This window comes from Dipodomys spectabilis, unplaced genomic scaffold (genome assembly GCF_019054845.1).
Source record: "Dipodomys spectabilis isolate Male_0828 unplaced genomic scaffold, ASM1905484v1 ptg000019l, whole genome shotgun sequence".
Taxonomy (NCBI): Eukaryota; Metazoa; Chordata; class Mammalia; order Rodentia; family Heteromyidae; genus Dipodomys; species Dipodomys spectabilis.
The window spans coordinates 11308691-11334990 of NW_024870696.1; the positions used below are offsets into that span (position 1 = coordinate 11308691).

The following is a 26300-nucleotide window of genomic DNA, read 5'->3' on the forward strand; positions in this document are numbered from 1 at the left end:
TAAGAAAGTAACTAACACACCTTACTGTTAAGGATCAATTTTGCTCCAATTTTGACATCTACAATGAAAAACACTCAATTCTCTCAGGATCTCTTGCCAATAATTCATGTTTATCTTCATTTTCTTTTTCAGAAAGAAATTACTAGGAAATATTGACATATGTCATGTCACTGATGAAACTTTCATGATATTAGCTAAGGAAAGTGAGCCAATCATTTCCCCTGGGGGTTGCCAGCATCTTGGGAGGAAGAGGACAAGCAGTTATAACCTGTTAGGGACAGTTGACCTTTTGCAAGATAAAAAGGTTGTGAAGATAAATGGCTGTGATATTTTTATAGTAATATGAATGCCACTGAAAATGGCAAAGGAATAGTTTCGTATATTGTGCCACAGTTATAAAAGGGGAAAATAAAGGAAGATAGGTTTGCATAAAATAAGCTCTAGTTAGTTGGCATCAGCTTCATGGTAGAAAATATTCACAGGACTATGTGGTTGCATTCTCATTCTCAGCTTCTGACTTGCTTTCCTTCACCCTCCCTAGGCTGAAAGAAAATATCAGGCAGAGTTTCCTTTAAAAACTTTTCTGAAAGTCATGTGCCAGGTCTCTGAATAAAGGTATGTTCTAAGGACTATATGACCATTCTTTATGACATGACATTATTGAGTTTTTAATAGGCTGGGGGAAAATAGAACAATGGGCCAGGTGCTGGTTGCTCATGCCTGTAATCCTAGTGACCCAGGAAGCTGAGAAGATTAAGGTTCAAAGTCAGCCTGGCCAGGAAAGTTCATGAGCCTCTTATCTCTAGTAAATGATGCAGAAAACTGTAAGTGAAGATGTGGCTCAGAGTGGTAGCGTTCTAGCCTTGAGCAGAAGAGTTCAGGAATAGAGGCCAGGCCCTGATTTCAAGCTCCAAAACCAGAAATAAATACTAGATATTAGAAAGAAAAAGCAGAGAAAAAGAGACACACACCATATACACAGAGACAGATTTCCAAGTAATAGACACATTTTATTTGGCTGCGATCTTGAGGAAAATATCAAGTCTGCAATAATGCAGTTTTATCTCTCCTTCAATGTAATCTAATAAGGAAGGATTACACAGGATTGGACCCAAATTTACAGAACTTTTAATAATTACAGGCAAATCAAATACTAAAAAAATTGTCCCACCAAAGTAGTTGAAGATTTCAGCATGCTCATAAAATTTCATAACTATGAAATTCAAGATCCATACATATCTATAGAATCTATCTCTTTCTTTCCAGGTATAAATAAGGGAGAGGGAATGAAAGGCAAAAATGTGAATTTCCCCAACACATTTGTCCTGTTGGGCTTCTTAGAGTATCCATGGTGGCGGATCCTCACCCTTGCAGTAGTCCTGGCTTCCCACATCCTCACGCTCATGGGCAACAGCTCCATCATCCTTCTCTCCATGGTAGAGTCCAGACTCCAGACACCCAGTACTACTTCCCGGACAATCTCTGCTGGACCTATGTATCACCTGTACCTTTGTGCCACAGCTTCTAGCCAACCCCTGAGACCCAGAGAAGACAATTGCTTACTCAGATGCATCACACAGGCCTCTCTTTTCCACTGGACAAGCTGCACTGAATGTGTCCTGTTGGCAGTAATGGCCATTGATCGCTATGTGGCAATCTGCCGGGCCCTCAGGTACAGCCTTATCATGAATCCTTGAGCATGTTTGTGGGATGGCAGCTACATCCTGGTCCAGTGGCCTGGCCAATTCTCTGCTCCAATCCACACTCACCTTCAACTTCATGTATGTGGACATCACATCCTGGACTACGTCTGTGAAGGGCCTGCACTGGTCAAACTGGCTTGTAGTAACACCACTGCTAATGACCTCTCTTGACCTTGGGAGCCATCCCTTTTGGAATGACTGCCCCTCTGCTCGTAATCATTTCTTACACCTTTATTGCTAAAGCTGTGCTTAAGTTACTTTCAGTGGAGGGAAGGCACTCAGCATCTGCAGCTCACACTTGGTAGTTGTCACCATATACTTCGAGCCAGGTATTTAATTGTGCCTCCAGCCTCCCATCCAAAAGTTTTGAAATCAAGTTCCTGTCCTACTGTATCATTATTCCACTGCTCCACCCACTCATCTAGACTCTGATAAACAAGGATGTGAAGGCAGCAATGGAAGAGGATCCTACAACCCCAGAGTGTGACGATGTTTTTCAAAGCCAAGTGATCGGCTTGTGTCCTAAAAACCACAAGCTAGCAGTTCTGCTTCTCCACATGATGCACATTAGCTCATAGACAGAGTTCCCAGATGTCAAGGTTAACCCCTGTGCTAATTGTGTAAACTCTTTTGTACAGAAAGTTTTATCTTCTCAGATTTCTGATAGAGTGATTCATAACCTTGCCCAAATACATTGCACTCCACAGACAAAATGAGCAACACAATGAATACATTATACTAGAGTGAATAGCACCATTTTTTCAGATCCATTCCTTTATAAGATGTTTTCCAATGATAAGATCTTGTCTTATATGCTTAAGACCCCGAGTTTGAATGCTTGCACTGCTAAAACAGTAAGATAAAACCCACAAGAGACTGGTTAATGGGGGAACATGATGGGGGAAAATCAAAGAATAATTACAATTCTTGTTGCAATTATAATCTCATTGTACAAACACTTAATAATAAAAATTTAAATATCCCTGAAATGGTTAATGCTCTTGGGAGCAAAACTAAGAAGCAACAGTGTCATGATGGATCTTGCTATTCAATGAAAGCTTCATGCCTACATCTCATTAATGCCTGCTATTTCTGTTGTGTGACAAGAGTTCCTGGCTTCCTCCTCTGAAGATGAAAAAGTTCTATCTGCCCATTGACTTTAAAAAAATTTTTGCCAGTCCTGGGGCTTGAACTCAGGACCTGGACAGTGTCCCTGAGCTTCTTTTGCTAGCTTAAGGCCAGCAATCTACCACTTGAGCCACAGTACCACTTCGAGCTTTTTCTGTGTATGTGGTACTGAGGAAAGGAACCCAGGGCTTCATGCATGCTAGGCAAGCACTCTACCACTAAGCCACATTCCTAACTCAACTCTAGAAATATTTTAATGGTTATTATTCTCTTATAATTTTTTTTGTGTGAAGCACCCTTTAGCATCTTCCCCAGGGAAAAGATTATTTTAAATACAAAAAAATTAAAGGAAGACAAAATCCCTCTAGATTGTTCCTCTAGCCCCTGGATTAATTATCTTGAAATAGTAGTTTGAGTCTCAGAAGATTCAAACAGTAAGTCTCAGGGGCCCCCTAAGTCCTGAAATTGTCTCTTCTAGCTAGATTCAGACTAGTATTCCACTATGTCAACTCAATTCCAAGACCTCTACAGAAAAAATAGAGCACTCAGATCTAGATCTCAGCAGCCCTAGTGCCAGCTCTTCACTGTCCATGCCTCTTCCTTCTTCAAACTCCAGGTAAGTAAGAAGGAAGACAGATAAGCCTCAAACACATGTGTTAAGCTCCTTTCTTCTCCAATGGGTTCCCCACTGAATTTTAAAGAATATCTTCCCCTCTTCCCACGTAGCAACTGAGGGTTGGCCATTCTTGGAAATGGAAGGTAAAAACAAAAAGTCCATACGAAAGCATTGAGAGACTGAAGGAAACAGGAAACAGTGCTTACTTTAGGGAGAAGCAATCTTCTGCCCATTTACTGTGGAAGAAAAAGGGATAAATGTTCATGTGCAAAACATTTACATTTACTTCACAGGTTCACCATTTAGTTAGCCCCAGCTGATTAAGTTCAAAGAGTGTAAAGATCATGATAAACATTTGTTTTAGGGATGAAGAAATGGTTCAGTTAGAAACACTAATTTGTGTGAGGTTCTATGGATTTTGAACGCCAATATTTGCTCTATGGAACAAAAGCCTCACTTACCACACTCATTCTTTTCCTTGGGAATATTTTCATTTAATTTTGTTTTATACATTTGTTATTCTAGAATAAAATCTTTAATATCTTTGGTTAACACTTTATCCTCTCTCAGGCTTGAGAAGTGACTATGATTCCTCAAAGTTCAGTGTAACAAAACTGAAATGGAGCTGCTAACCTTCTTTTCCCTAAAGCATGAGGGTCATTGTGTTTATGGATGGCATTACATGGATGTGGAGTCATTCAAAGTGTAAACACCATCCTTAAATATGTGCCATTCATCCACACCTGAGGTGCAACAACCAATGACTATCATAACCCCATTTCCAAAACCATGCAAGTTTTCTATTAGGCTAGAATTAACCTATATTTAATAGTGTTGGCCACACTTTTTCAACATGTCTCAGCCCTTTGGTAAAGCCTTGCTTCTGGGTTTCCCCAGTGTTTATTCACAAAATAAGTGAGCATTTGATGTAGGAATTCTGCATTCTCTCTTTTCGAATCCTTATATAATATTAACTTTTTACATCTAATGATGCTGTTTCTGATTCACAAGCAGAAAGTACATCAAAGGTTTATATGGGAAAGCCTCTTTGTACAACTACTTAATATGTTTTTTAAAAGTCCATATGACAGAAAAGACAATCAACACATCAAATAGTGGGGGAGGGGAGTTCATATTGTAGCCAGGTCTAATGGCTCATGCCTGTAATCCTGGCTAATCAGAAGGCTAAAATCTTAAGATTGAGATTCAAAGCCAACTCAAGCAGAGCACAGATAAACCCAAGAGACTCTTATCTCCAATGAACTAGCACAAAGCCAGAAGTGGAGGTATGGCTCAAGGGATAGAATGCTAACCTTGACTGAAAAAAAACCTAAAGAGTAGTATCCAGGCCCTGAGTTCAAGCCCCAATACTGGCAAACTCACACACAAAAAAGTTCATGGTGACTAGTGGCCTGAAGTATGATTGTGCCATACGAAAAGAAATCTCCCAGTGCTCTCAGCATAGGCAACCTTTCCCCTTACTAATCAATCTCTTTTAGTCTAGTTGTAAAAAACAAAAAGGTAACATTTCTAATTTTTAAACTTAAAAGTACACGTCAATGTGATATGCAATGAAATTAAGGGTATGTCTGTTATTTATTTAGCATGACCCAATCTGATAAACTTTCACAAGTGAATATAGGATGGGTAGTGTGGCTGTAGTAGTAGAGAGCCATCTTCCATCAGTGCAGTCCTCATCATTTGAACCACTCCAGGCTGTGACTGCTTCTCTGAGATAATAGGAGCTAAATCTCAATAATTAAAGACTTCACGAAGCACAGGAAAGGATGGGGACCACCTGACCACAAAATAAAGTGACACAAAACTAAGCATCGTATGTTCTAAGTAAGCAATATTGTTAGGGCAGGATGAATTTCCTATAAAGGGAGGGATGTGAAATCAAAATGAAACTGTAGACAACACTAATTTAAAAAAAAGTTTTAATCCAGGCATGGTGGCTAAAAATTCTAGCTACTCAGGTTTCTTTCTGAGGATGCCAGTTCCAAGCCAGCCCAAACAGATAAATCTATGAAACACTTACCTCCACATAACCAGCAAAAAGCCAAACATGGAGGGGTAGCTCAAGTAGAAGAGAGCACCATACTTGAGGGGGAAAGCTAAGCATGAGTCTGAGGCCCTGAATTCAAGCTGAAGTACCAGCACACACACACACACACACACACACACACACACACACACACACACACACACACACACACACACACACACGATGAGCAGGCATTGATGTCTCACATCGGTAATCCTACTTCTGCAGGAGGTATACATCTGAGGGCTGCAGTTTGTTATCAACCAAGGCAGACAAATCTGAGACTCTTATCTCTAATTAACCAGCAAAAAGCCAGATATGGAGGTGTAACTCAGGAAGCAGAACCCCAGCCTTGAAGAAAAAAGGTTAACAATAGTTAGAAGTTCTTAGTTCAAACCCCAGTACCAGAAGAAAAACTCAGAAAAGCACAGAGAAAACAGGGGGAAAGAAAAGGGAATAAAATAAAGAAACAAGAATTCATTATAAATAATAAGGAAAGAGAGCCCATGAAAGGTGGAAAGACCAGGAGGATCCAGAAAGCATGCAGAGTAGGAAGCATTAGAAATCTGCCTCCCACCTAGACCACACAGCAGAAGTGGTAAGCTACATCTCTTGGAACTCTGAAACCTGGATTATGACTTCATCAGACAAATTGGAATTGTAGTTCATTTTAACCAAGCTGAGCTTTTACCTAGATAGAAGTAGCCCAGCCCCACTCCACCCTAAGCCCATAGCAGTCAGCTGAGCACCTGGTCTCAGAACTCCCTATCCTCCAAGTATCAAAGATATGTTTGTTCCCTGATCATTATTTGTGCTTGTGTGCACCACTATTGTTATTACACCACCTCCATTGTTGAAGGCTTACTATCTCTGGCAGAAGGGACTTCCAGGTGATACAGTTCTATAATGTTTCATGGCTTCAGTTTTTCCCTTTTCTATTTTGGAGACAAGAATTGTGAAACAAAGTATCCAAAAGAAACTGCATATGTAAATACTGGTCTTTGTGAACAAAGTTATACTTTGAAACATACTTTGAACTAAGTCCTAGTAGACTGTGATCAAATTAGATTAGAGAGAGAGGCAAATTGACAGGTAAATACACTTCTATTTCTGTGTATGCCATCAAAAGAATTGAAGGCAGAAATTCAAACAAGTCTTTTTAAAATCATGTTTATAGGATTACAATAAAAATATGGAAGCTGACAGTAATATATAAGCAAGATACAATATACACCTAGAATACAATGCTACACATCCCTTCTAAAAGTTGAACATCCTGACAAAGGCTACAACATAGATGAATCTGCATATTATTTAAATGAAAGAAAGGCAATAGAAAAAATAGCAGTTATTGTCCGATTCAATTTCTCTGAAGTGTGGAGACTAGTTGGAATCATGAATAGCAAAATGATGATTAAAAAGTGAAATGATGGGTGACAGCATCTAGGGATAGGGATGTACAGATGAACAGGGAGATATTGTTTACTAGGGCTACTTAGACTGATAGATGAACAGATTCTAGGCTTGAATGTTAGTGATGGAGAACAATACAGACACACAATACCATTAATATTTACACTTAAATATACTACACATAAATATGGTGTGCTTGACCTTATGTTCTGCGTATTATACTATTACAATAACTGACTGGAAATCCAAGGTTCTGAAATCAGTCTCATTTGATGTTCTCTTTCAAGAAGAAAAAAAATTGCATAACGAGGTAGCTATTTGAATATTCTCAAACTCAAATCTGTTGTGTGAGCCTGTAGCACCCTTATTCCAAGTGGACTGAAAAGAAACCCTGGGTAGAAATTCCTTTAACAACTTTCCAAGAAGAGACATGCTAGAAGAAAAGATAACATGACCTCTTCCATGTGACAGGAAAGGAGTTTGCTGAGTGAATAGACTGGAAGATGAAAATGATAGCAGAAGGGAAATTAATAAAGACATAGAAGAAAGAGAAAAGAGAAATATTTTTTTTAATTATTGAACTGATTGTACTGTTATGTTTAGGATATTCCAGCTCTGGTTTTATCCCTACTTCAGAGCAGAGCATAGGGTGGTATGACAGAGAATCACCCAATACTTAAGACTTCTTACTATTAGAGGAATTATCCTATCAATACAACAGGAGGCTTGAGACAGGGCCAGAGTTATGGAAATAGAAAAGCCATGTTTATCCTCAAGCTTTATCTCTTTCCTTAGAAATATATATATATGTAAATCAGAAGGCCATGGAAGGAGAAAATGTGAGTTTCCCCAACACATTTGTCCTGTTGGGCTTCTCAGAGAATCCGGGGCTGCAGATCCCGCTCTTTGCTGTGGTCCTGATCTTCCACATTCTCACCATCATTGGCAACAGCTCCATCATCCTTCTCTCCATGGTAGAGCCCAGACTCCACACACCCATGTACTTCTTCCTGGGCAATCTCTCTCTGCTGGACCTATGCATCACCTGCACAATTGTGCCACAGCTTCTGGCCAACCTTTGGGGCCCAGAGAAGACAATTTCCTCCTGGGGATGCATCACACAACTCTACCTTTTCACCTGGACAGGTTATACTGAATGTGTCCTGTTAGCAGTAATGGCCTATGATCGCTATGTGGCAATCTGCCATCCTCTCAGATACAGTTTCATCATGCATCACTGGGCATGTGTGTGGCTGGTAGCTGTATCCTGGGCCAGTGGCCTGACCAATTCCCTGATACAGTCCACACTCACCCTCCAGCTTCCCCTCTGTGGGCATCACACCCTGGACCACTTCTTCTGTGAGATGCCTGCTCTGATTAAGCTGGCCTGCAGTGATACTACTGCTAATGACCTCTCCTTCATCTTCGGTACCATCCCTTTTGGAGTGATGGCACCCATACTGGTGCTCATCTCTTACACCCTCATCGCTAGGGCTGTGCTGAAGTTACCTTCCGTGGAGGGAAGGCACAAGGCGTTCAGCACCTGCAGCTCCCACTTGGTGGTTGTCACCATGTACTTTGGGCCAGGCACCTGCATGTACATCCAGCCTCCTTCCAGCAGCACCAATGCCAAGTTCCTGTCTTTATTCTACTGTGTCATCACTCCACTACTCAATCCACTCATCTACACCCTGAGAAACAAGGATGTGAAGGCAGCATGGAAGAGGATCCTACAACCCCAGCGTGGGAGGAATATTTGTGAAGCCAGATGATCTGCTTCTGTCCTGAAACTACCACAAGTAATGTAACAACCCTGTGCACACTTCAGTTCGTGCTGGCAGCTCTATTTCTCCAAATGAGTGTCCATTAATATCTAGGTTACCCATCATGATGGCGAGAGAAATATTTCTTCTAGGATACTCTATCTTCTGAGAGCTCCAACAGGGCCATGTGCTTTTACTGAACGCTTCTCTAACATATTGCCCTCCACAGACACAACTGATTTATGGTAAGCCCCACCTCTTATACAGGCTTGAGGACAGAAATTTAACACTATTAAAGTCTTAATAATAATAATAAATATTACTGATAAGTTTTTGTTTTAAGTGCTTTTTTGAAGGTTTTTTTCTTTAACGTTCTAATTGACCATTCTGCAGGACTATAGCTGCCTTGAACTAAGAACTAACAACCAGGCAGCCAGATTTTCCCTTATACCAAAATGACCTAGTCTTCAGAAGGCTCTGCCACAGCAAGCAGCATGTACTGGACTTCAAGCCCAGTAGAAGACCTGTGATTGCTGAAAACACAGTCCTTTGTTTGTCTAATAGATTGTACCATGATTGGTGCAATCATGAGCGGACCATTGTGATTGATGAAGTGTCCTTGTCCCTTCTCCCTTCTGGCCATACAAGCAGGCTACTCAATTCCTTTGTGAGCAAGTTGGAAATACCCTCCTCACTAAACTGCTGATGTTATAACATCATGTCCCAATAAAGACATTCTCTCAACTCACCTTCTGATGTGGTACAATGGGAACAAAAAGAAAGAAGAGTTGGAAAGGAAAACACTGCTCTGGAAGTGGGCGTCAGCAGGACTGATCAGAATATCAATGGCAGGCACTGGCTGGTATTAAATAATACTGGTACTCAATAGAGCCAGTAAAACTGATGGTAAGTGTCAGAATCAAACTGGAGAAAGAGTATTTCTTTTTTTTTTTTTTGGGTCCGGTCGTGGGGCCTGAACTCTGGGCCTACGCTCTGTCCCTCAGCTCTTCAGCTCAAGGCTAGCGCTCCACCACTTGAGCCACAGCGCCACTTCCGGCTTTTTTCTTTTTGCTTATGTGGTGCTGAGGAATCGAACCCAGGGCCTCATGCATGCAAGGCAAGCGCTCTACCACTGAGCCACCTTCCCAGCCCCAGAAAGAGTATTTCTGTGAACCTTGTGTCACTAGCCCAGTTATCAAAGGCCCAGGACTGACTGCCACTGCCCACTGTCATCCTCTGGATGCCTGTATATACTGCAAGGACCCAGAATAACACAGTTTCCATCTGGGTAGGCAAGTCAGCTGGTTTTTAACAGGAGGAGAAGTGTGGTCCACATATCTATGGGATGCAGGAGAACTTCATTCCTTCTAATGCTGCCCAAAGCAGTCCCTTTACCAGGTACCATCCAATAGCCATTGTTGAAAAACACTGAAGCAATAAGGCTCTACTGCTGTGATTGTTATCATTATTTTGTTCCAGATATTACATATCAGCAAAATATTACAATATTCGCCTTTCTGAGTTTCATTTTTCTTTGTTTTAATATTGTTATCATCTTTAAGTACTTGTTCAAAGGAGTTGCCAATTACCAAAGCAGTTTATGAATACGGTGCATCTGTCAACATCATCCCTTTCAATATTCTACCCATCTCTCCCAGCACACCCCTTCACTTGCTTATCTTAATCATAAGTTATGTATTGAAATTTTTACAATTTAACAAAGCAGTTTATGTGTACAATGCATCTTGATCGGTGTCATCACTTGGGCATCTTCACACTCCTTCAACACAGCCCTTCTCTTACATATCTCAGCTCTGTGGTATATGCATTTAATTTTGTCTGCATTATCCCCCCTCCCCTCTTCATTCTTCTTCCCCTCCCCTCTTGGCCCCATGCCCCCCTCTTGCAAGTAGCCATTTCCTGGTACTTATTTTGTTGGACACTGACTTAGACTTTTTAAGAATTACAATATTTGTTCTCTCCATAGAGTCTATTACACTTCAGTTCATTCGTTTGTAAACACTTGATTGCTACCTACTGTATTGACTTTTAGACTTATGGATCATCCTAGCCACCACAAATGAGAGAAACCTTGCAACCTATGTTGCTCTTGGTTTGGCTTATGAATTTGATTTATCTTGATCAAAATTCTTTCTATCCTGTTGGGAACACTGTGGCTCATGCCTTAATAGGCATGAGATCTGAGTATAACAGCTCAAAGACAGCCCAGGTAGGAAATTCTCTGAGACTCCATCTCCAGTTAACCAGCAAAAAAGCTAAACTGGAGGTAGGCCCTATAGTAGAACACCAGCTATAATAAAACAGCCAAGCAAAAGTGCAAGCTCAGAGTTAAAAATCCCAAAATTTCTATCAGAACACACACACATACACACACACACTGTCCTTTAGGGTAGAAGAGGGAGGAGGTTTATGAAAGAATAACAGAGGGGTGAATTTATTCAAAGTACATTATATGCATGTATAGAAAATCACAATGAAATGCATTTGTACAATTAATGTATGCTAACAATTTTTATATGTTTTTACTGTAAAAATATTGAAAAGAGGGGTTACAGTTTTATGAATAAGGTAATGAGTACATTTCTTATTGAGCATTGTTACCTCCTCCTTTGTTTTTCTCCTACCATCCCTTCCCACCCCACCTCCCCCCCACAAGTTGTAAAGTTCATTTTCAACATAGTGTCTTGTACATCTCATGGGTCAATCTGTATCCCTTTTTAAGCATTTTGTTTTTTCCATTCCCTTCCCCAAATTAGAAAAGTGTATACTAAAGCTACCAGCACAACTATGTTTATCACAGTATTATTTACTATAGCTAAGATATGTTAACAATTTAACAATGTTTGATAGGAAATGTACTCATTTTCTTGCTCATGTAACTGTAGCCCCTCTGTACATTATTTTTACAATAAAAAACATAAAAATAAAAAATACTTGGGAAAAAGAGGGTGAACAGGGAGTGAATACTGCATTAAATATGTGTTTGGAAACAGCACAATGAGACCCAGGGAAAAAACTGTAAAAAACGGGACACCATAACATAAATGAATTTAATTTAATCAAAATATATTATGTATAAATTGTATCACAATGAAACTCCTTTGTACAATTCATGCTAATAAAATTAAAATATAGTAAAAATATTGGACAAAATATTTTCCCCCGATGGTTTTAAAAGCTAAATAAAAGAATGCCAGAATTCTTATTGCCCCACACATGTAATCCAGCTACTCAAGAGTCTGAGAGAGAGAGGTGGGGGAATGGAAAGAGAGATAGGAAAGAAAGAAGAAGGAAGAAAGGAAGGAAGGAAAGAAGGAAGGAAAGGAGGGAGGGAGGGATCTGCAACAATAAGAGAGCTAAGATATGAACAAAATGGAAATATTAATAATAAAAAAACATAAAAGTAAACAAAAGATACTTTGGAAATAAGATGTAATTAATGGTAATTACATCTAGTAGAGAAATCCAAAGGCAGAACATGATAAAATCAGCAAATTGGAATATAGGTGAAAGAAATCATCAAAAAATATATTGCAGAAAATGAAATGAGGAACTGTAAACATCAACAATCTAACCAACATAGCATTGGCAGTATCTTAGGAGAACAAAGAGAAAAGTATAGAGAGAACATTGGCACATACTATAACAAAAATATTGAGCTAATGACTGACAAGAAACAACAAATGCAAGGTGAATGAACTCAAAAAGATATTCAAAGGCATATTATAATCACACTAGAAAAGAAACTGAGAAAATTTTGAAACCACTAGGAATGAAGTGATTTTTTTTACATAGAGGAAGTCTTGCATTAACATTCTCATAAGATAATAACAAATGTTAGCTGAGTGTCAGTGGGTCATGCCTGTAATCTTACATACTTAGGGGCTAAGGGAATTGGGGTTCCAAGCCAGCCTGTGAATGAAAGTCCATGAGCCTCATTTCTTTACTTAACCAGCAAAAAACTGGAACTAGAGCTCTGGCTTAAGTGCTAGCCTTAAGCAAATAGCTAAGGAAAAGTGTCCAGGACCTGAGTTTAAGCCCCAGAACCAGTACATTAAAAATAAAAATAATAGTAATAATAATAGTAGTAGTAATACTACTACTACTATAATTATAATTATATTATTATATTATATTATTATTATAATAAATGTTGATGAGATGCCAAAGCGTTGGAGCTGAAACTCCTGGGAACTCAAGGTCATGTACTCTCACTTGGCTTTTGTGCTCAGGCCACTTGTTGTACTCTACCACTTGAGTGACACCTCCACTTTCAGCTTTTCAATGATTAATTGGAGGTGAGTCTCACAGACATTTCTGCCTGGGCTGGCTTTGATCTGCAATTCTGAGATCTCAGTCTCCTTACTAGCTTGAACTATTCATTACAAGCATGCACCACCAGCACCCAGCAACAATTTCATTATTTCAGATTAATTCATACAGCTGGCACAAACCAATTCCTCCAGAGGGAAAAAAAGACTCAAAAATAACAAGTTAGAAGAAGCAGAAGTCCCTCTAGGATTCTCCTTCCTACAAACTTAGTCTCTGCGTTAATCAGCTACTTGTAATTGCACATGTCTCAGAGGATCCAAAAAATAAAACTCAGGAGACCCCTCAGTGCCATCAAATTTTCCCTTCTGGATGGATTCTGGTTAGACCTGCTGCTCTGTCATTCACTTCCAGCCCTCTAAAAACAGAAAACATATATCATTTAACATCCCCATTGATGGCTCCTCACTCTCTACATCTCTTTCTTCTCCAGCATCCAGATAAAAAAGAGTGGAGTTCCGGGAAGATGGCGGAGGAGAAGATAGAGGCTAAACAAGCTCTCACATAGAAAGCAGTTTTAGTGTTGCAGTGAACAGTCCTGGGCCAGAGAATCACACCAAGTGTGCCATCACAGTACAGAGAGTTTGGCCAGAGAGGGAAAATCCAGGCAAGGAGACAGATTGGAGCACTTGCCAGCAGCCCCAGCTGCAGCGGCTGTGGCGCAGCCGTAGCCACCATACCTACAACACAGAGAGTCCAGGACAAAGGCACCAGATGCAGCAAGCGAGCAGATTCTACTCAACACCAGCAAGAACTGTCAAGGAGCAGATATCTTCATCCTACAGATAACAGACCAGAGACAACCCAGGAACCAACACTCGGGCGTGAGTAAAACCCTGACATCCTCACTCCTTCTCAGGGAGCAGAGGAGGGAAGGTCACCCCTCTTCCCACCCCTACCCCACCTCCACTACTGGAGATCTACTGACAAAGGCCCGACTGAGCAGCTAGCTCCAACTCAGGCCTTGGAAGAAAACAAAAGAGTAATAGCAGGTCATAGGAACCTGACCCGACTTGCTAGGCTCAGCTCCACCCAGGGGAAAGTCACCCAGCCCAGGCAGAGAAAGCTCCACCCCCGGAGGAGAGGTTTTCTTCTCTGGGTAAACAGAGCCAGAGGCTGCCCCTTCCTACAGCAGCCTAGACAATCAATTGAAATTCAGTAAACATAAACCCTGAGAATGGCTCCAGTCTGGGCTCTGTGAGTGTCTCAGAAGCTAGCCCCTCAGGGAAAAGCTACTGTTTGCTGAAAGGCCTCAACTCTACCCAGAACCTAGCCTCATCACAGCATCCCCAAACTAGAGGAACAGCCATCTCCCTCTTGTGTGATATTCAAAGCAGATCTCCCTCCCACTGAACTAGCCTGGAAGGAGGATCATGAAATCCTGGGTAAAACAGAGCATTTTTCTGCCTGCCCAAACAAACTGGCTTAAGAAAGCAATCAAGCCACAGAAAAACCAAACACCACAAGCAGACCAGAGACTCCACCAAGAGACTGGTTACGGACACAAGGGAGATACAGGATCTTCCCATCCACCCATCCCCCCCCCAAAAAAAATAAAAGAACTTTTTTTAGTACTTTTTTTAATTTTTAATTTTTTAAAAGAAATTGTTTTCTATTAATCTTTTGTTTTCTTCCTTTTATAATTTTTATTTTAGGTGTATATGTGTGTGGATGCTTGTTTATCTCTATTGACCTTTTGGTCCTTTTTCTTTCTTTCTTTCTCATTATTTTCACTTTTTCTTCTCTTTTGTTCTTTTTTGCATGCCTTAATTGCTGTTCTGCTCATCCTCAGATATACCCGTTGTCGATTATAAGACCTTATTCCCAATTGTGTGCACACTTAATCCAGAAATTTATTACTCAATTCAAAAACTCTTAGGCTTAAATTCCTTAATAGCGGTAGTATCTCTTTATACCTATATAATATTTTAAGTATTTTTATTTTTTAGTTTTTAATATTTCTTTTCTATCCCTCCACTCCTCTCATCCTATCCCCATTCTTCTCTCAATATTACATCTTTAAACTTGCATAATTTTTAAGTGTTTCACTTTTAAATTTAAATTTTTCTTTCATTTTCTTGTCTCTTTCTTTTTTCTCTTCTCTCTCTTTCTCCAACCATTCTGTCCAATCCATTTCCCTCTTTGAGATTAGGACTTGGTTAATTCCACTCTCCTTTTACCTTTCCACATCCCTCTCATCCTATTTTTCCCCACATTTCTCCCTAAACCTAATAATTTCTGGTTTGCTAAATTCCCCTTTGCTGTTCATAGCCCGTTAATACATAGTTGTTTGATGTTGAATAGATTGTATCTATTGAACTAGATTGTATCTGCAGACTTTTGACTGTGCAACTACAGGACTTTTGGTTGATGCTTGCCTTAAAATAGTTTTCTAGGATGTGAAGGGTAAACAAAGGAGGAGGCTGCAATGGTTGGTAAGAAATGTACGCATTATCCTGCCCATGTAACTGTAACTCCTCTGTACAGTATGTTCACAAATAAAATTAAATTAAATTAAAAAAAATAGTTTTCTAGCACAAAACTGATGTTTCGTACCAAATGGGCAGAACAAGAAAAGTTGGGTGCCAGTGGCTCACGCCTGTAATCCTAGCTACTCAGGAGACTGAGATCCGAGGATCGCAGTTCAAAGTCACCCGAGGCAGGAAAGTCCATGAGACTCCTATCTCCAATAAACCACTAGAAAACTGGAAGTGATGCTGTGGCTCAAGTGGTAGAGCGCTCGCCTTGAGCTTAAGAGCTGAGGGACAGTGTCCAGGCCCAGAGTTCAAGCCCCACAACTGACCAAAAAAAAAAAAAAAAACACAAGAAAAATGGCAAGTCTGGGTATCTCAACTACCACTCATGATAATCAGGTGACAGAACAAATAATGAATAATCTAGAGGAGAGTTCCCAAAAAGGTCTAGAAACACTAATGGTAACCATGGTGAATGAAAAGATTGAAAATCTGCAAAGGACTCAGTGTGACCATGATAGGGAGAAAAATGAGGCAAACCAAAGATCAATACAAGAAGCTCATGAGCGTGAGGAAGCTACTCAAAGATTGATACAGGATTTCGTGAGCAAATTGAGAAAACTCAAAGAGAAATAAAGTAATTGCATGAGCAGGTTGAGATCTGTCAAAGAGATAGGAATTGCATGAGCAGGTTGAGAACAGACAAAGACAAAGTCAGGAATGGCATGAACAGGCTGAGAACACTGAAAGAGAAATACAGGAATTATGTGAATGTTAGGAAGCTAATCAAAGAGTAATACAGGAATTGCGAGAGCGGGATGAGAATAGACGAAGATAAATACAGGCATTCATGGAATTCATAAACAGACAGCTGAAAGAAGTCAGGGAGACCAGAAAGGGAATGCTGAGTGGAGCCCAACAGAAGGAATGGGAGTCCAAGGAAACCATAACCAATCAACTAAGTGATTTGAGAATAAACACTGAACACCAAATTAAGGAAGTAAAGAAGTTCATCCAAGATCTAAAACAAAGCTCCAACAAAGAATTTAAAGCCATCAAAACCGACCAGTTAGAAGGAAAACAAATAAAAAACAAAGTAGAAAGTCTTGACAGTAGGTTAGACCATGCAGAAGATCGAATCTCAGGAATTGAAGGCATATAGAGAAGCACCTAGAGACAGAAGTTAATGGGCTAAGAAATTTGTTTAACAGGATTTTAGCAGAGATCTTTCCAAACATGCAGATCCAGATACAAGAAGCTTTTAGAACCCCAAATAGACCAAACCAGAACAGGACATCCCACCGTCACATTATAATCCACACAGGATCAATTCAGACCAAGGAAAAGATCCTTAAAGCTGTCAAGGAGAAAAGATCAATCACCTATAAAGGGAAACCAATTAGAATCACCTCAGATTTCTCATTAGAGACAATTAAAGCAAGAAGAGCCTGAAATGATGTATGCCATGCCTTAAAGACAAACAGCTATCAACCAAGAATACTGTACCCAGCTAAACTCTCCTTCATAACCAAAGGTTAAATAAAAACCTTCCATAGCAAAGAAAAACTGAAACAATATATCTCCACCAAACCATTCCTACAAAAGATACTTAAAGATGTCCACCACATAGAGAACCAACATGACCACAATAAAGGCCAAGAAACCACACCCAATCTGAGAATCCAAGAACCATAGGAAGAACCTAATTGCTGCAGCCCCCAAGAAGGTGAATAAAATGGCAGGAACTCCCAAATACCTCTCAGTCCTATCTCTCAATATTAATGGACTTAACTCTCCAATTAAGCCACATAGAATGTCTAGTTGGATTAAAAAGCAAGATCCTTCTATCTGCTGCCTTCAGGAGTCACACCTCGCCCATAAAAACAAATATATTTTGAAAGTGAAAGGCTGGAACAAAATCTACCAAACAAATGGCCCCCATAAACAGGCAGGAGTTGCAATCCTAATAGCAGATAAAATAGACTTCAAATTAAAATTAGTGATAACAGATAAAGAAGGTCACTACATACAAATTAAGGGATCTCTCCTTCAGGAGGATATTACAATTCTAAATATCTATTTGCCAAACAATGGAGCACCCAAATTTATCCAAGAAACATTACTTTCCCTCAAATCTAACATAGATCCAAAGACATTAATTGTTGGGGACTTTAACACACCACTCTCCCCACTAGAAAGATCAACTCGACAAAAACTCAACAAAGAAACCACAGATCTTGGGCAGGGATGTAGCTCAGTGGCAAAGCGCTTGCCTAGAAAGTGCAACGTCCTGCGTTCGATCCCCAGTACCAAAAAAGAAAAGACAAAAAAAAAAATACAGTTAAAAAAAACAAACAAACAGAAACCGCAGACCTAAACAACTGCATAGATCAACTAGATTTAACAGACATCTACCGAATATTTCACACAGCAACATCAGAATACACGTTCTTATCAACAGCACATGGAACATTTTCCAAAATAAACCACATTTAGGTCACAAAGCAAACTTGTCCAAATTCAGAAACATTGAAGCTATACCTTGCATTCTCTCAGACCACAAGGGAATAAAATTAGAACTCAACACCAAAAGCCACCAAAGAAAGTCCTGTAACACATGGAGGCTGAACAACACACTGTTGAATCACCAGTGTGTCATGGAAGAGATTAGAAATGAAACTCAAATGTTCATGCTATTCAACAAAAATGAGTACACAAATTACCAGCTCCTCTGAGTACTGCAGTACTCAGAGGCAAGTTTACAGCTCTGAGTTCCTACATCAACAAATTGGAGAGGTCTGAGGTGAACATTTTAATGAGACATCTGAACCTCCTTGAAAAAGAGCAGCAGGATAAACCCCAATCCAGTAGATGGAAAGAAATAATTAAAATTAAATCAGAATTAAATGACTTAGAATCCAATAAACCATAGAAAGAATCAACAAAACAAAGAGTTGGTTCTTCAAAAAAATTAACAAAATTGACAGACCATTAGCAAATCTTATCAGAAAAAGAAGAGAAAACTCAAATAAATAAACTCAGAGATGAGAATGGAAACATCACCCAGAACCAACCAAGATTCAGAACATTATAAGGGAATACTTCTCAAACTTTTATGCTAATAAGTTTGAGAACTTGGCAGAAATGGACCTTTTCCTAGTAAATATCCACATGCCAAAACTAAACCAAGATGAGTTAAACCATCTTAACAGACCCATATCAAGCATTGAAATAGAAACAGCAATAAGAGACCTCCCATCTAAGTAAAGCCTAGGACCAGATGGTTTCACAGCGGAATTCTACAAGGCCTTCAAAGCAGAGCTCACACCAATACTCCTCCAACTCTTCAATGAAATTGAAAGAGAAAGTTTACTACCAAACTCATTCTATGAAGCCATCATAACCCTCATCCCAAGACCAGGCAGGGACTCATCAAAGAAAGAGAACTATAGACTCACAAAAATATAGCCTCTCGGGCTAGGAAGGTGGCTCAGTGGTAGAGCACTTGCTTTGCATGCCTGAGGCCCTGGGTTCGATTCCTCAGCACCACATAAGCAAAATGAAAAAAGCTGTGGCTCAAGTGGTAGAGCGCTAGCCTTGAGCTGAAGAGCTGAGGGACAGCGCCCAGGCCCAGAGTTCAGGCCCCACGACTTGACCCAAAAAAATATATATATATATAGCCTCTCACAGCAGCTAGATAAAATTCTGGTTTCTTTCAGCATAATTCTACTTTCTTTTGCATATTTCCTTTGTATCTACTACCTAGGTTTACTACTAATTTAGCCTCAACTGATTAATTGCAAATAGTATATAAGTTGTGATAGCCTTTACTATGGAAATGAGGAAATGTAGATTTGGTTGGATGTTAACTAAATTGCACAATCTCCATGGCTGTTGAAATGTAAAAAGAATTTTCCCATGCAAGACATCTTTCTCCATAGGCTCACTTTACTATAGTGTGGTTCTGTTCATTACTCACGAAGACCATCCTCATGCCTCTTAGTCCACACATGCTGCTAGTACATTTTGTCTTCTCCAAAGCCTGAGAAGTGAACAGAATTTCTTATATTTTAGACCAAATGTCTGAGATTCAAAGTACTAAAGTCCAATACCCTATATTATGACATATACTACCTGTTGGCAGAGCATGATTTCATAAATGTTCTAAATATAAACACTATGCTTGCTGCTCTACAGCACACATCCCAACCAGGTAGATGGTATGGAAACACATCAATATCCATATTTCATCCTCCAAAACATGCTATTTTGTGATTGCTTGTATTAATCTATCTTTGATATTCCCAATCACAATTTCTCAAAATGTCTCAAACTCTTTAAGCCTTGATTCTAAATTTCTTCAGCCTTTATCCCCAAATTTAGTGATTATTTGGTCTCAGGATTCTGTTTCCTCCTCTGTATCTCTGCATGTTTTCCCCCCATATCTGAGGTTACTATTTCTGATCTTTAAGGATTTACAGGACTATTAACATTCACAAGTTGACTAAAAATACTGTGCGATAATGTCTATGAGCCTAAAGAATTAAATATATGTGATAATACAAGGTACTTATTCCTAGTTGTTCTAATGTTCTCTTTATGAATATCAGTGATTATAATAAAAAATAATTCTATAATTTCTACTAATTCTACTGTATCAACTTTCACTTAAACATAAAGGAAACATAAATGTTTATAATATTTTCCAAAATCTAAATCATATTTTAACCATCATGAAATTATGTCCCAAATTAATATTTGATTGTTAAAAATAGTTGATTCCTAGCCAGGCACTCATGGCTCATGTTGGTAATCCTAGCTACTCGGGAGGCTGAGATCTGAGGATCCCAATTTGAAGCCAGCCCAGGCAAGAAAGCCCATGACTTATTTCCAATTGACCACACAAAAAAGCAGGAAATGGAGGTGTGGACTAAGTGGTAGAGTGCTTCCCATGAGCAAAAACTTCAGGGATAGCACTCAGTTCCTGACTTCAAGCCTCAGGATCAGAAAAAAGAATTGAAGTATATCCTATACATTTGTTAGATAATATGATCTCAAAATGTAGAACACACTGAGCACTGGAGGCTCACACCTGTAATCTTACACCAGACTCCTACTCAGGAGTCTGAAATCTGAGGATCACACTTCAAAGCCAGCCAGAGTAGGAAAGTCCATAAGGCTCACCTCCAATTAACATGGAAGTTGATCTGTGCTCAAAAGGTAGAGTGCTAGCATTGAGGGAACAAAAAACTCAAAGACAGTACTTAGGCCCTGAGTTCAAGCCTGGTACATGTGTGTACACATGTGCACATGTGCACACACACCCACATACACAAAAAATGAAGATCACAAGAGATAAGTGGTATCTGTTCCAACATTATAATGCATGGTTTTGTTAAAGAAATTAATAAAATACTAATGAAATGCTATTAATGAAATTTAAAATATAGAAGACTACAGGATAGATATATAATGAAGATTACAAGTAAATAAGGTGGAACTGTCACAAGATAGTCCACAAATGATAGAGTGTAAGAAACAGAAATAACATTTTCTAGAGTTCTGGAGAATGAAGTCTTACACTGATGTTTTATTAGGGTTTGCTTTCCAGTAGAGACTTTTTTCCTAGTTGAAAAGGCCACATTTTCACATTTCACATTTCTCACAGACAGATGAGAAAGAAAAGGAGACCTTCCCTTTCTCTAAGGTGCCTGTCCTATGACATTGGGACCTTGTGTGACCTCCATTGTCATCAATCACCTATTAAAACCCCATTTTCATAAACAGTCATTTGGTGCCTCAATTTATGAGTTTTCGAAGACAATATTAGTTGCACAATAGATGATAATGAAGTCTTTAGATGAACTCAGTCTATCCTTTTATGAGTATTTTCCTTTTAGAAACCAAAGTGATTGCTACAGAGAACAACATGCCATTAGGACAGTCGTGCTTTTGTCAAGTAGCAATACTAATGTTTGGTTTGCTTGGTGTCTTTCGGCATCATCCTTTCTTCATGCAGATTTTGTTATTAAACTTGGAAGGGAAAAGCCTCATCTTCAGGAATTTATGTCAGCTGTGTTCCACAGAAATGTTTAGTACTTCCACAACAGTATAAGAAGCAAAGAAGTTCTCAAAAGCAAGATGTATACATAATTATCATCCAGTTCTTTCTTGAAAAGCAAATATGAACAGTTTAAATACTTATGTTCAAGAGGTAGAACCATACTGGGTTTCAAGAGATAGAGTGCTCATCTAGCAAAAGATAGACCATGACAATCACTTCAAAAAAATTAAGTAAAAATATGAAGCTGATGAGATCCATAGACCTACCATTGTGATCTAATAATTCACAAAGAGAGGAATAAAGAGCAAACATCTGAATACAAAGAAAACACAGGATGAATTCTTCTAAGGACTGATGAAGAATCTGATAGGAGAAACATGCAAACACAGCTAACTTTGAGTGTCCAATAATATTGAAGTCTCCAGCTTGTTAGGTAGTTCTTCTTGATTCTTATGCAGAAAGTGCAGTACAACAAAAGTTTGCATGGGGACAAGGAGTAAGCATCTGGTTTGACATCAGAAAGGCATCTGCTGGACCCTCTTCAGTTTTTATGAAGAAAAGAGCAAGTAAAATAAAATAGAAAGCCATCAATTTCAACCAGATGACATCCATAACTTGGAGGTTTATTCCAAGTTTTTATCAGGGAATATGGGGCAAAGTAGAGATTGATAAGTCAACATAAACTAAGTGGTGGAAAAAGGCATATGGAATATACTAATTTTGTGATATTGGAAGGATAACACGGGAACTAGCCTATAAGAGGAAGGACATAAAATGGAAATGAAATTATGAATCTTCAAATCCACAGCCTACACAAGTGTGGTAATGCATCATTGGAAAAAAGTGAAGAAACATAAAGAAAAAGGGAGGAAAAGGGAAATAAATTAAGGAAGGAAAACTTAAGATTTAAAAACAAACAAAGAAAGAAAGAATTAAGATAGAAAGGCAAAAACTGGTACAAGAACTTCATGACCAGAAGAGTATTCTGGGAGCTGGCAAAGTAGGAAGCTCTAGGACTTCACCTCCCACCTTGACCACAGCTGCACTGTCAATCTGTCTCATAAAATTCCTGGAATTCTGGAGTCTGGTCAAAGGCTGTGACTTCAGCAGGGAAGTCTGGGCCAAGAGTTTTGGATAATTTTCATCAAGCTCAACTTCTAGCATGGTAGCAGCAGCCCAACCAACCTTCACTTAAAGCAGGCAGTGTGTTCCCAGAATAGCATGTGCTAAGCTTGCAGGAGCCAGGATGATACAAAGACTCTGTTTTCCAGTTATCAGATATTTGTTGACTGTTTCCTGCTTTTGATCACAGTGGTACAAACACAAGATCTTCTCACCCTTTCTAAGCCTGAGAGTACCTGTTCTTCCTCTAGACATGCACAATGAATTCTTTTTCATTGTCTTTATTTATTTTTTATTCTTTTGTTATTGCCTAAAATGTTTGCATATTGTAGGGAATTATGTAATGTTTTGATATTTATATATGAAGTATATAAACTTTATACAATGTCAATCAGTTTTCCAAAGTGGGAATTGCACGCTAAACATATGAGTCCACACAGATAATCCTGGCACTCAAAAGTCAGAGGCAGGGAGATTTCAAGTTCCAGGAAAGCAAGGTGCTTACTCAAAACATTAAAAATTAAAACTAGAGCCAGGCACTGATGGCTTATGCCTGTAACCTAGCTACTGATGAGGCTGAGTTCTGAAGATCACAGTTCAGAGCCAGCCCAGGCTGGAAAGTCCATGAGACTCTTATCTCCAATTTACCACTGGAAAACCAGAAGTGGTGCTATGGCTCAAGTGATAGAGCACTCATCTTGAGCTGAAGAGCTCAGGGACAGCACCCAAGCTCAGAGTTCAAACCCCGCAAACAATTAATAATAATAATAATAATAATTCCACTTGTGACAGCTGTATACAAAGTGAAAATTACTTCCATATGACATAAAAGCAGGGAATCGATGGGAAGACAGAAAAAAATGGCAGAGGAGATTTAAAAAGAAATATCAGAGGAGAGAGAGCAGAGAAAAGGAGAAGTTTCTATATAAACATATTCCTAGTTGAATTGACCAAGCCTCTGTAGGGTTCCCATTGGGTGTAGGATATTCCAGCTCTAACCTAACCTGAAAGTCAATGATATGTGACTCCTATATGGCATCATGAAAAAATTACAGTACTAATCAAAACAATCATGGGTATAATTTTACTAAACCATGGACTATGTATGGGATGTTGCCATGGAGTTTTAGAAATGAAAAAGCCATGTATATCCTCACAGGCTCTCTTTCCTTGAAAGCCATGGCAGGAGAAAATGTGAGTTTCCCCAACACAGTTGTCCTGTTGGGCTTCTCAGAATATCCATGGCTGCAGATTCCCCTGGTTGCAGTGTTCCTAGTTTCCCATATCCTCACACTTCTTGGAAACAGCTCCATCATTCTTCTCTCCATGATGTAGCCCAGACTCCAGACACCCATGTCCTTCTTCCTAAGCAATCTCGCTCTGCTGGACCTATGTATCACCTGCAACATTGTCCACAGCTTCTGGCCAGCCTCTGGGGCCCAGAGAAGAAAATTTCCTCCTGGTGATGCATCACACAGGCCTACCTCTTCCTTTGGATAGGTTGTACTGAATGTGTCCTGTTAGCAGTAATGGCCTATGATCACTGCATTGCAATCTGTCATCCTCTCAGATACAGTCTCATCATGCATGTGTGTGGCCACTATGTGTATCCTGGTCCAGTGGCCTGGCCAATTCCCTGATACAGGATCCACTCACTCTCCAGCTTCCCCTCTGTGGGCATCACAGCCTGGACCACTTCTTCTGTGAAGTGCCTGCTCTGATTAAGATGGCCTGCAGTGACACTACTGCTAATGACCTCACCTTGATCTTTGGTGCTATCCCTTTTGGAATGATCACTCCCCTGATGGTGCTCATCTCCTACAAGTTCATTACCATGACTGTGCTGAAGTTACCTTCAGTTGAGGGAAAGCACAAGGCATTCAGCACCTGCAGCTCCCACTTGGTGGTTATACTTTGGACCAGGCACCTGCATGTACATCCAGCCTCCTTCCAGCAGCACTAATGCCATGTTCCTGTCTTTATTCTACTGTGTCATTATTCCACTACTCAATCTACTATCTGTACCCTGAGAAACAAGGATGTGAAGGCAGCATGGAAGAGGATCCTACAACTCCATGGTGGGAAGAAGGCTTTCAAAGCCAGATGATCTGCCTGTGTCCTGCAACAAACATCCACATGTTCATGTAACAACCCTCTGCACACTTCAGATCATACTGACAGATCTACTTTCCCAAATAAGTGTCCATAAACATCAAGATTTACCACGGTGATGACTAAAGAAATTCTTTCTTCTGGAATATTCTATAGTATGAGACCTATACTACATTTTTCTTTTTAGATACCTCCATTTCTTAAAAGAATTTGAACAATTGTCAATGTTCTGTTCCCACGCATGCATATAAAATACTTCAAACCCCTTACTCATCTTGTTCACTAGACATCCCCTACTATTGGTATCCACCTCTAAGCAAGGCATGTTTTTACTTTTTCTGAATTTTTTCTCCCATATATATTAATGCCACAATGGGTTTTTATGTGATAATTCACACATGCCTGTATTATGTTCTCAGATGAACCTCATTTAATTCTGATTCTCAGCATCCCTTACCCTCCTATTGTCAATAGCTTTCAGTGAGTTTCTTTGTGCCACCATCATATATGTGGGCACAATACATTTCAATATTATTTCTTTTTTGTTCTTTACTTTTCCTGTGTCCCTCTCATCTCATCAATTCTCAAACAATCCCACAGTTAACTTCAAGTCCCCATCTCCGTCCTTCCCTCTTCCCTCTCTTTCTCTCTCCCTTTCTGTCTCTAGAAAGAGGTATTTGATCTTACAAAGAGAGGAATAACATATATACATATATAAAACATATTTACATATATGTATATATACATATGCAAGACATATACACATGCCCTTATAGAGTATATGCATATATATCCTATATATAATCATTAATGTGCAACAAGGTTTCATTTTAACATGTCCATCTATATGCATCTTGTGCTTAGTCACTCCCACCACCATCCTTTCTTCTCCCCATTTGGACTTCCCAAATGTTTTATCAAGTTTTATTATTCTATTTTGACCATATATATACATATATATATATATATATATATATATATATATGCATCTTCAAAATCATTTGATCTTTTTTTTTGGGGGGGGGGTCCAGTCGTGGGGCCTGAACTCTGGGCCTGGGCGCTGTCCCTCAGCTCTTCAGCTCAAGGCTAATGTTCTACCACTTGAGCCACAGCACCACTTCCGGCTTTTTTCTTTTTGCTTTATGTGGTGCTGAAGAATCGAACCCAGGGCCTCATGCATGCAAAGCAAGCGCTCTACCACTGTGCCACCTTCCCAGCCTTGATCTTGTTTTTTGATGGTGCCATTCTAATGAGATTATATATATATATGTATATATATACACACACACACATATATATGTATATGCGTATAATTGTTTATATACATAAACAAAACATAAGTCAAACTGAGAGTAGAAGGTGAAGGGAAAGAAAAAAACAGGAAGAGTAACTTTGCAACACATTTCAGGTATATATGAAAACAGCACATTAAAAAACTCAATGAGGCCTGGCACTGGTGGCTCACACCTGTAATCCTAGTTACTCAGGAGGCTGAGATCTAAGGATCA

General features: G+C 39.4%; 1 protein-coding gene and 2 pseudogenes across 1 annotated transcript; all 3 read left to right on the top strand.

The window, feature by feature from the left end:
• Positions 1–1286: 1286 nt before the first annotated feature.
• On the top strand, positions 1287–2213 carry LOC122103942 (annotated as a pseudogene).
• Positions 2214–7731: 5518 nt separating this feature from the next.
• Positions 7732–8679, top strand: LOC122103943 (olfactory receptor 15-like). Its single transcript, XM_042674626.1, has one exon. The coding sequence runs from the start codon at positions 7732–7734 to the stop codon at positions 8677–8679; it is 948 nt and encodes a 315-aa protein (XP_042530560.1).
• Positions 8680–24033: 15354 nt separating this feature from the next.
• Positions 24034–24710, top strand: LOC122103945 (annotated as a pseudogene).
• Positions 24711–26300: the final 1590 nt, after the last annotated feature.

Bases quoted from the DNA above. Each gene is read 5' to 3' on its own strand.
- LOC122103943 (XM_042674626.1), top strand. From the start codon at position 7,732: ATGGAAGGAGAAAATGTGAGTTTCCCCAACACATTTGTCCTGTTGGGC.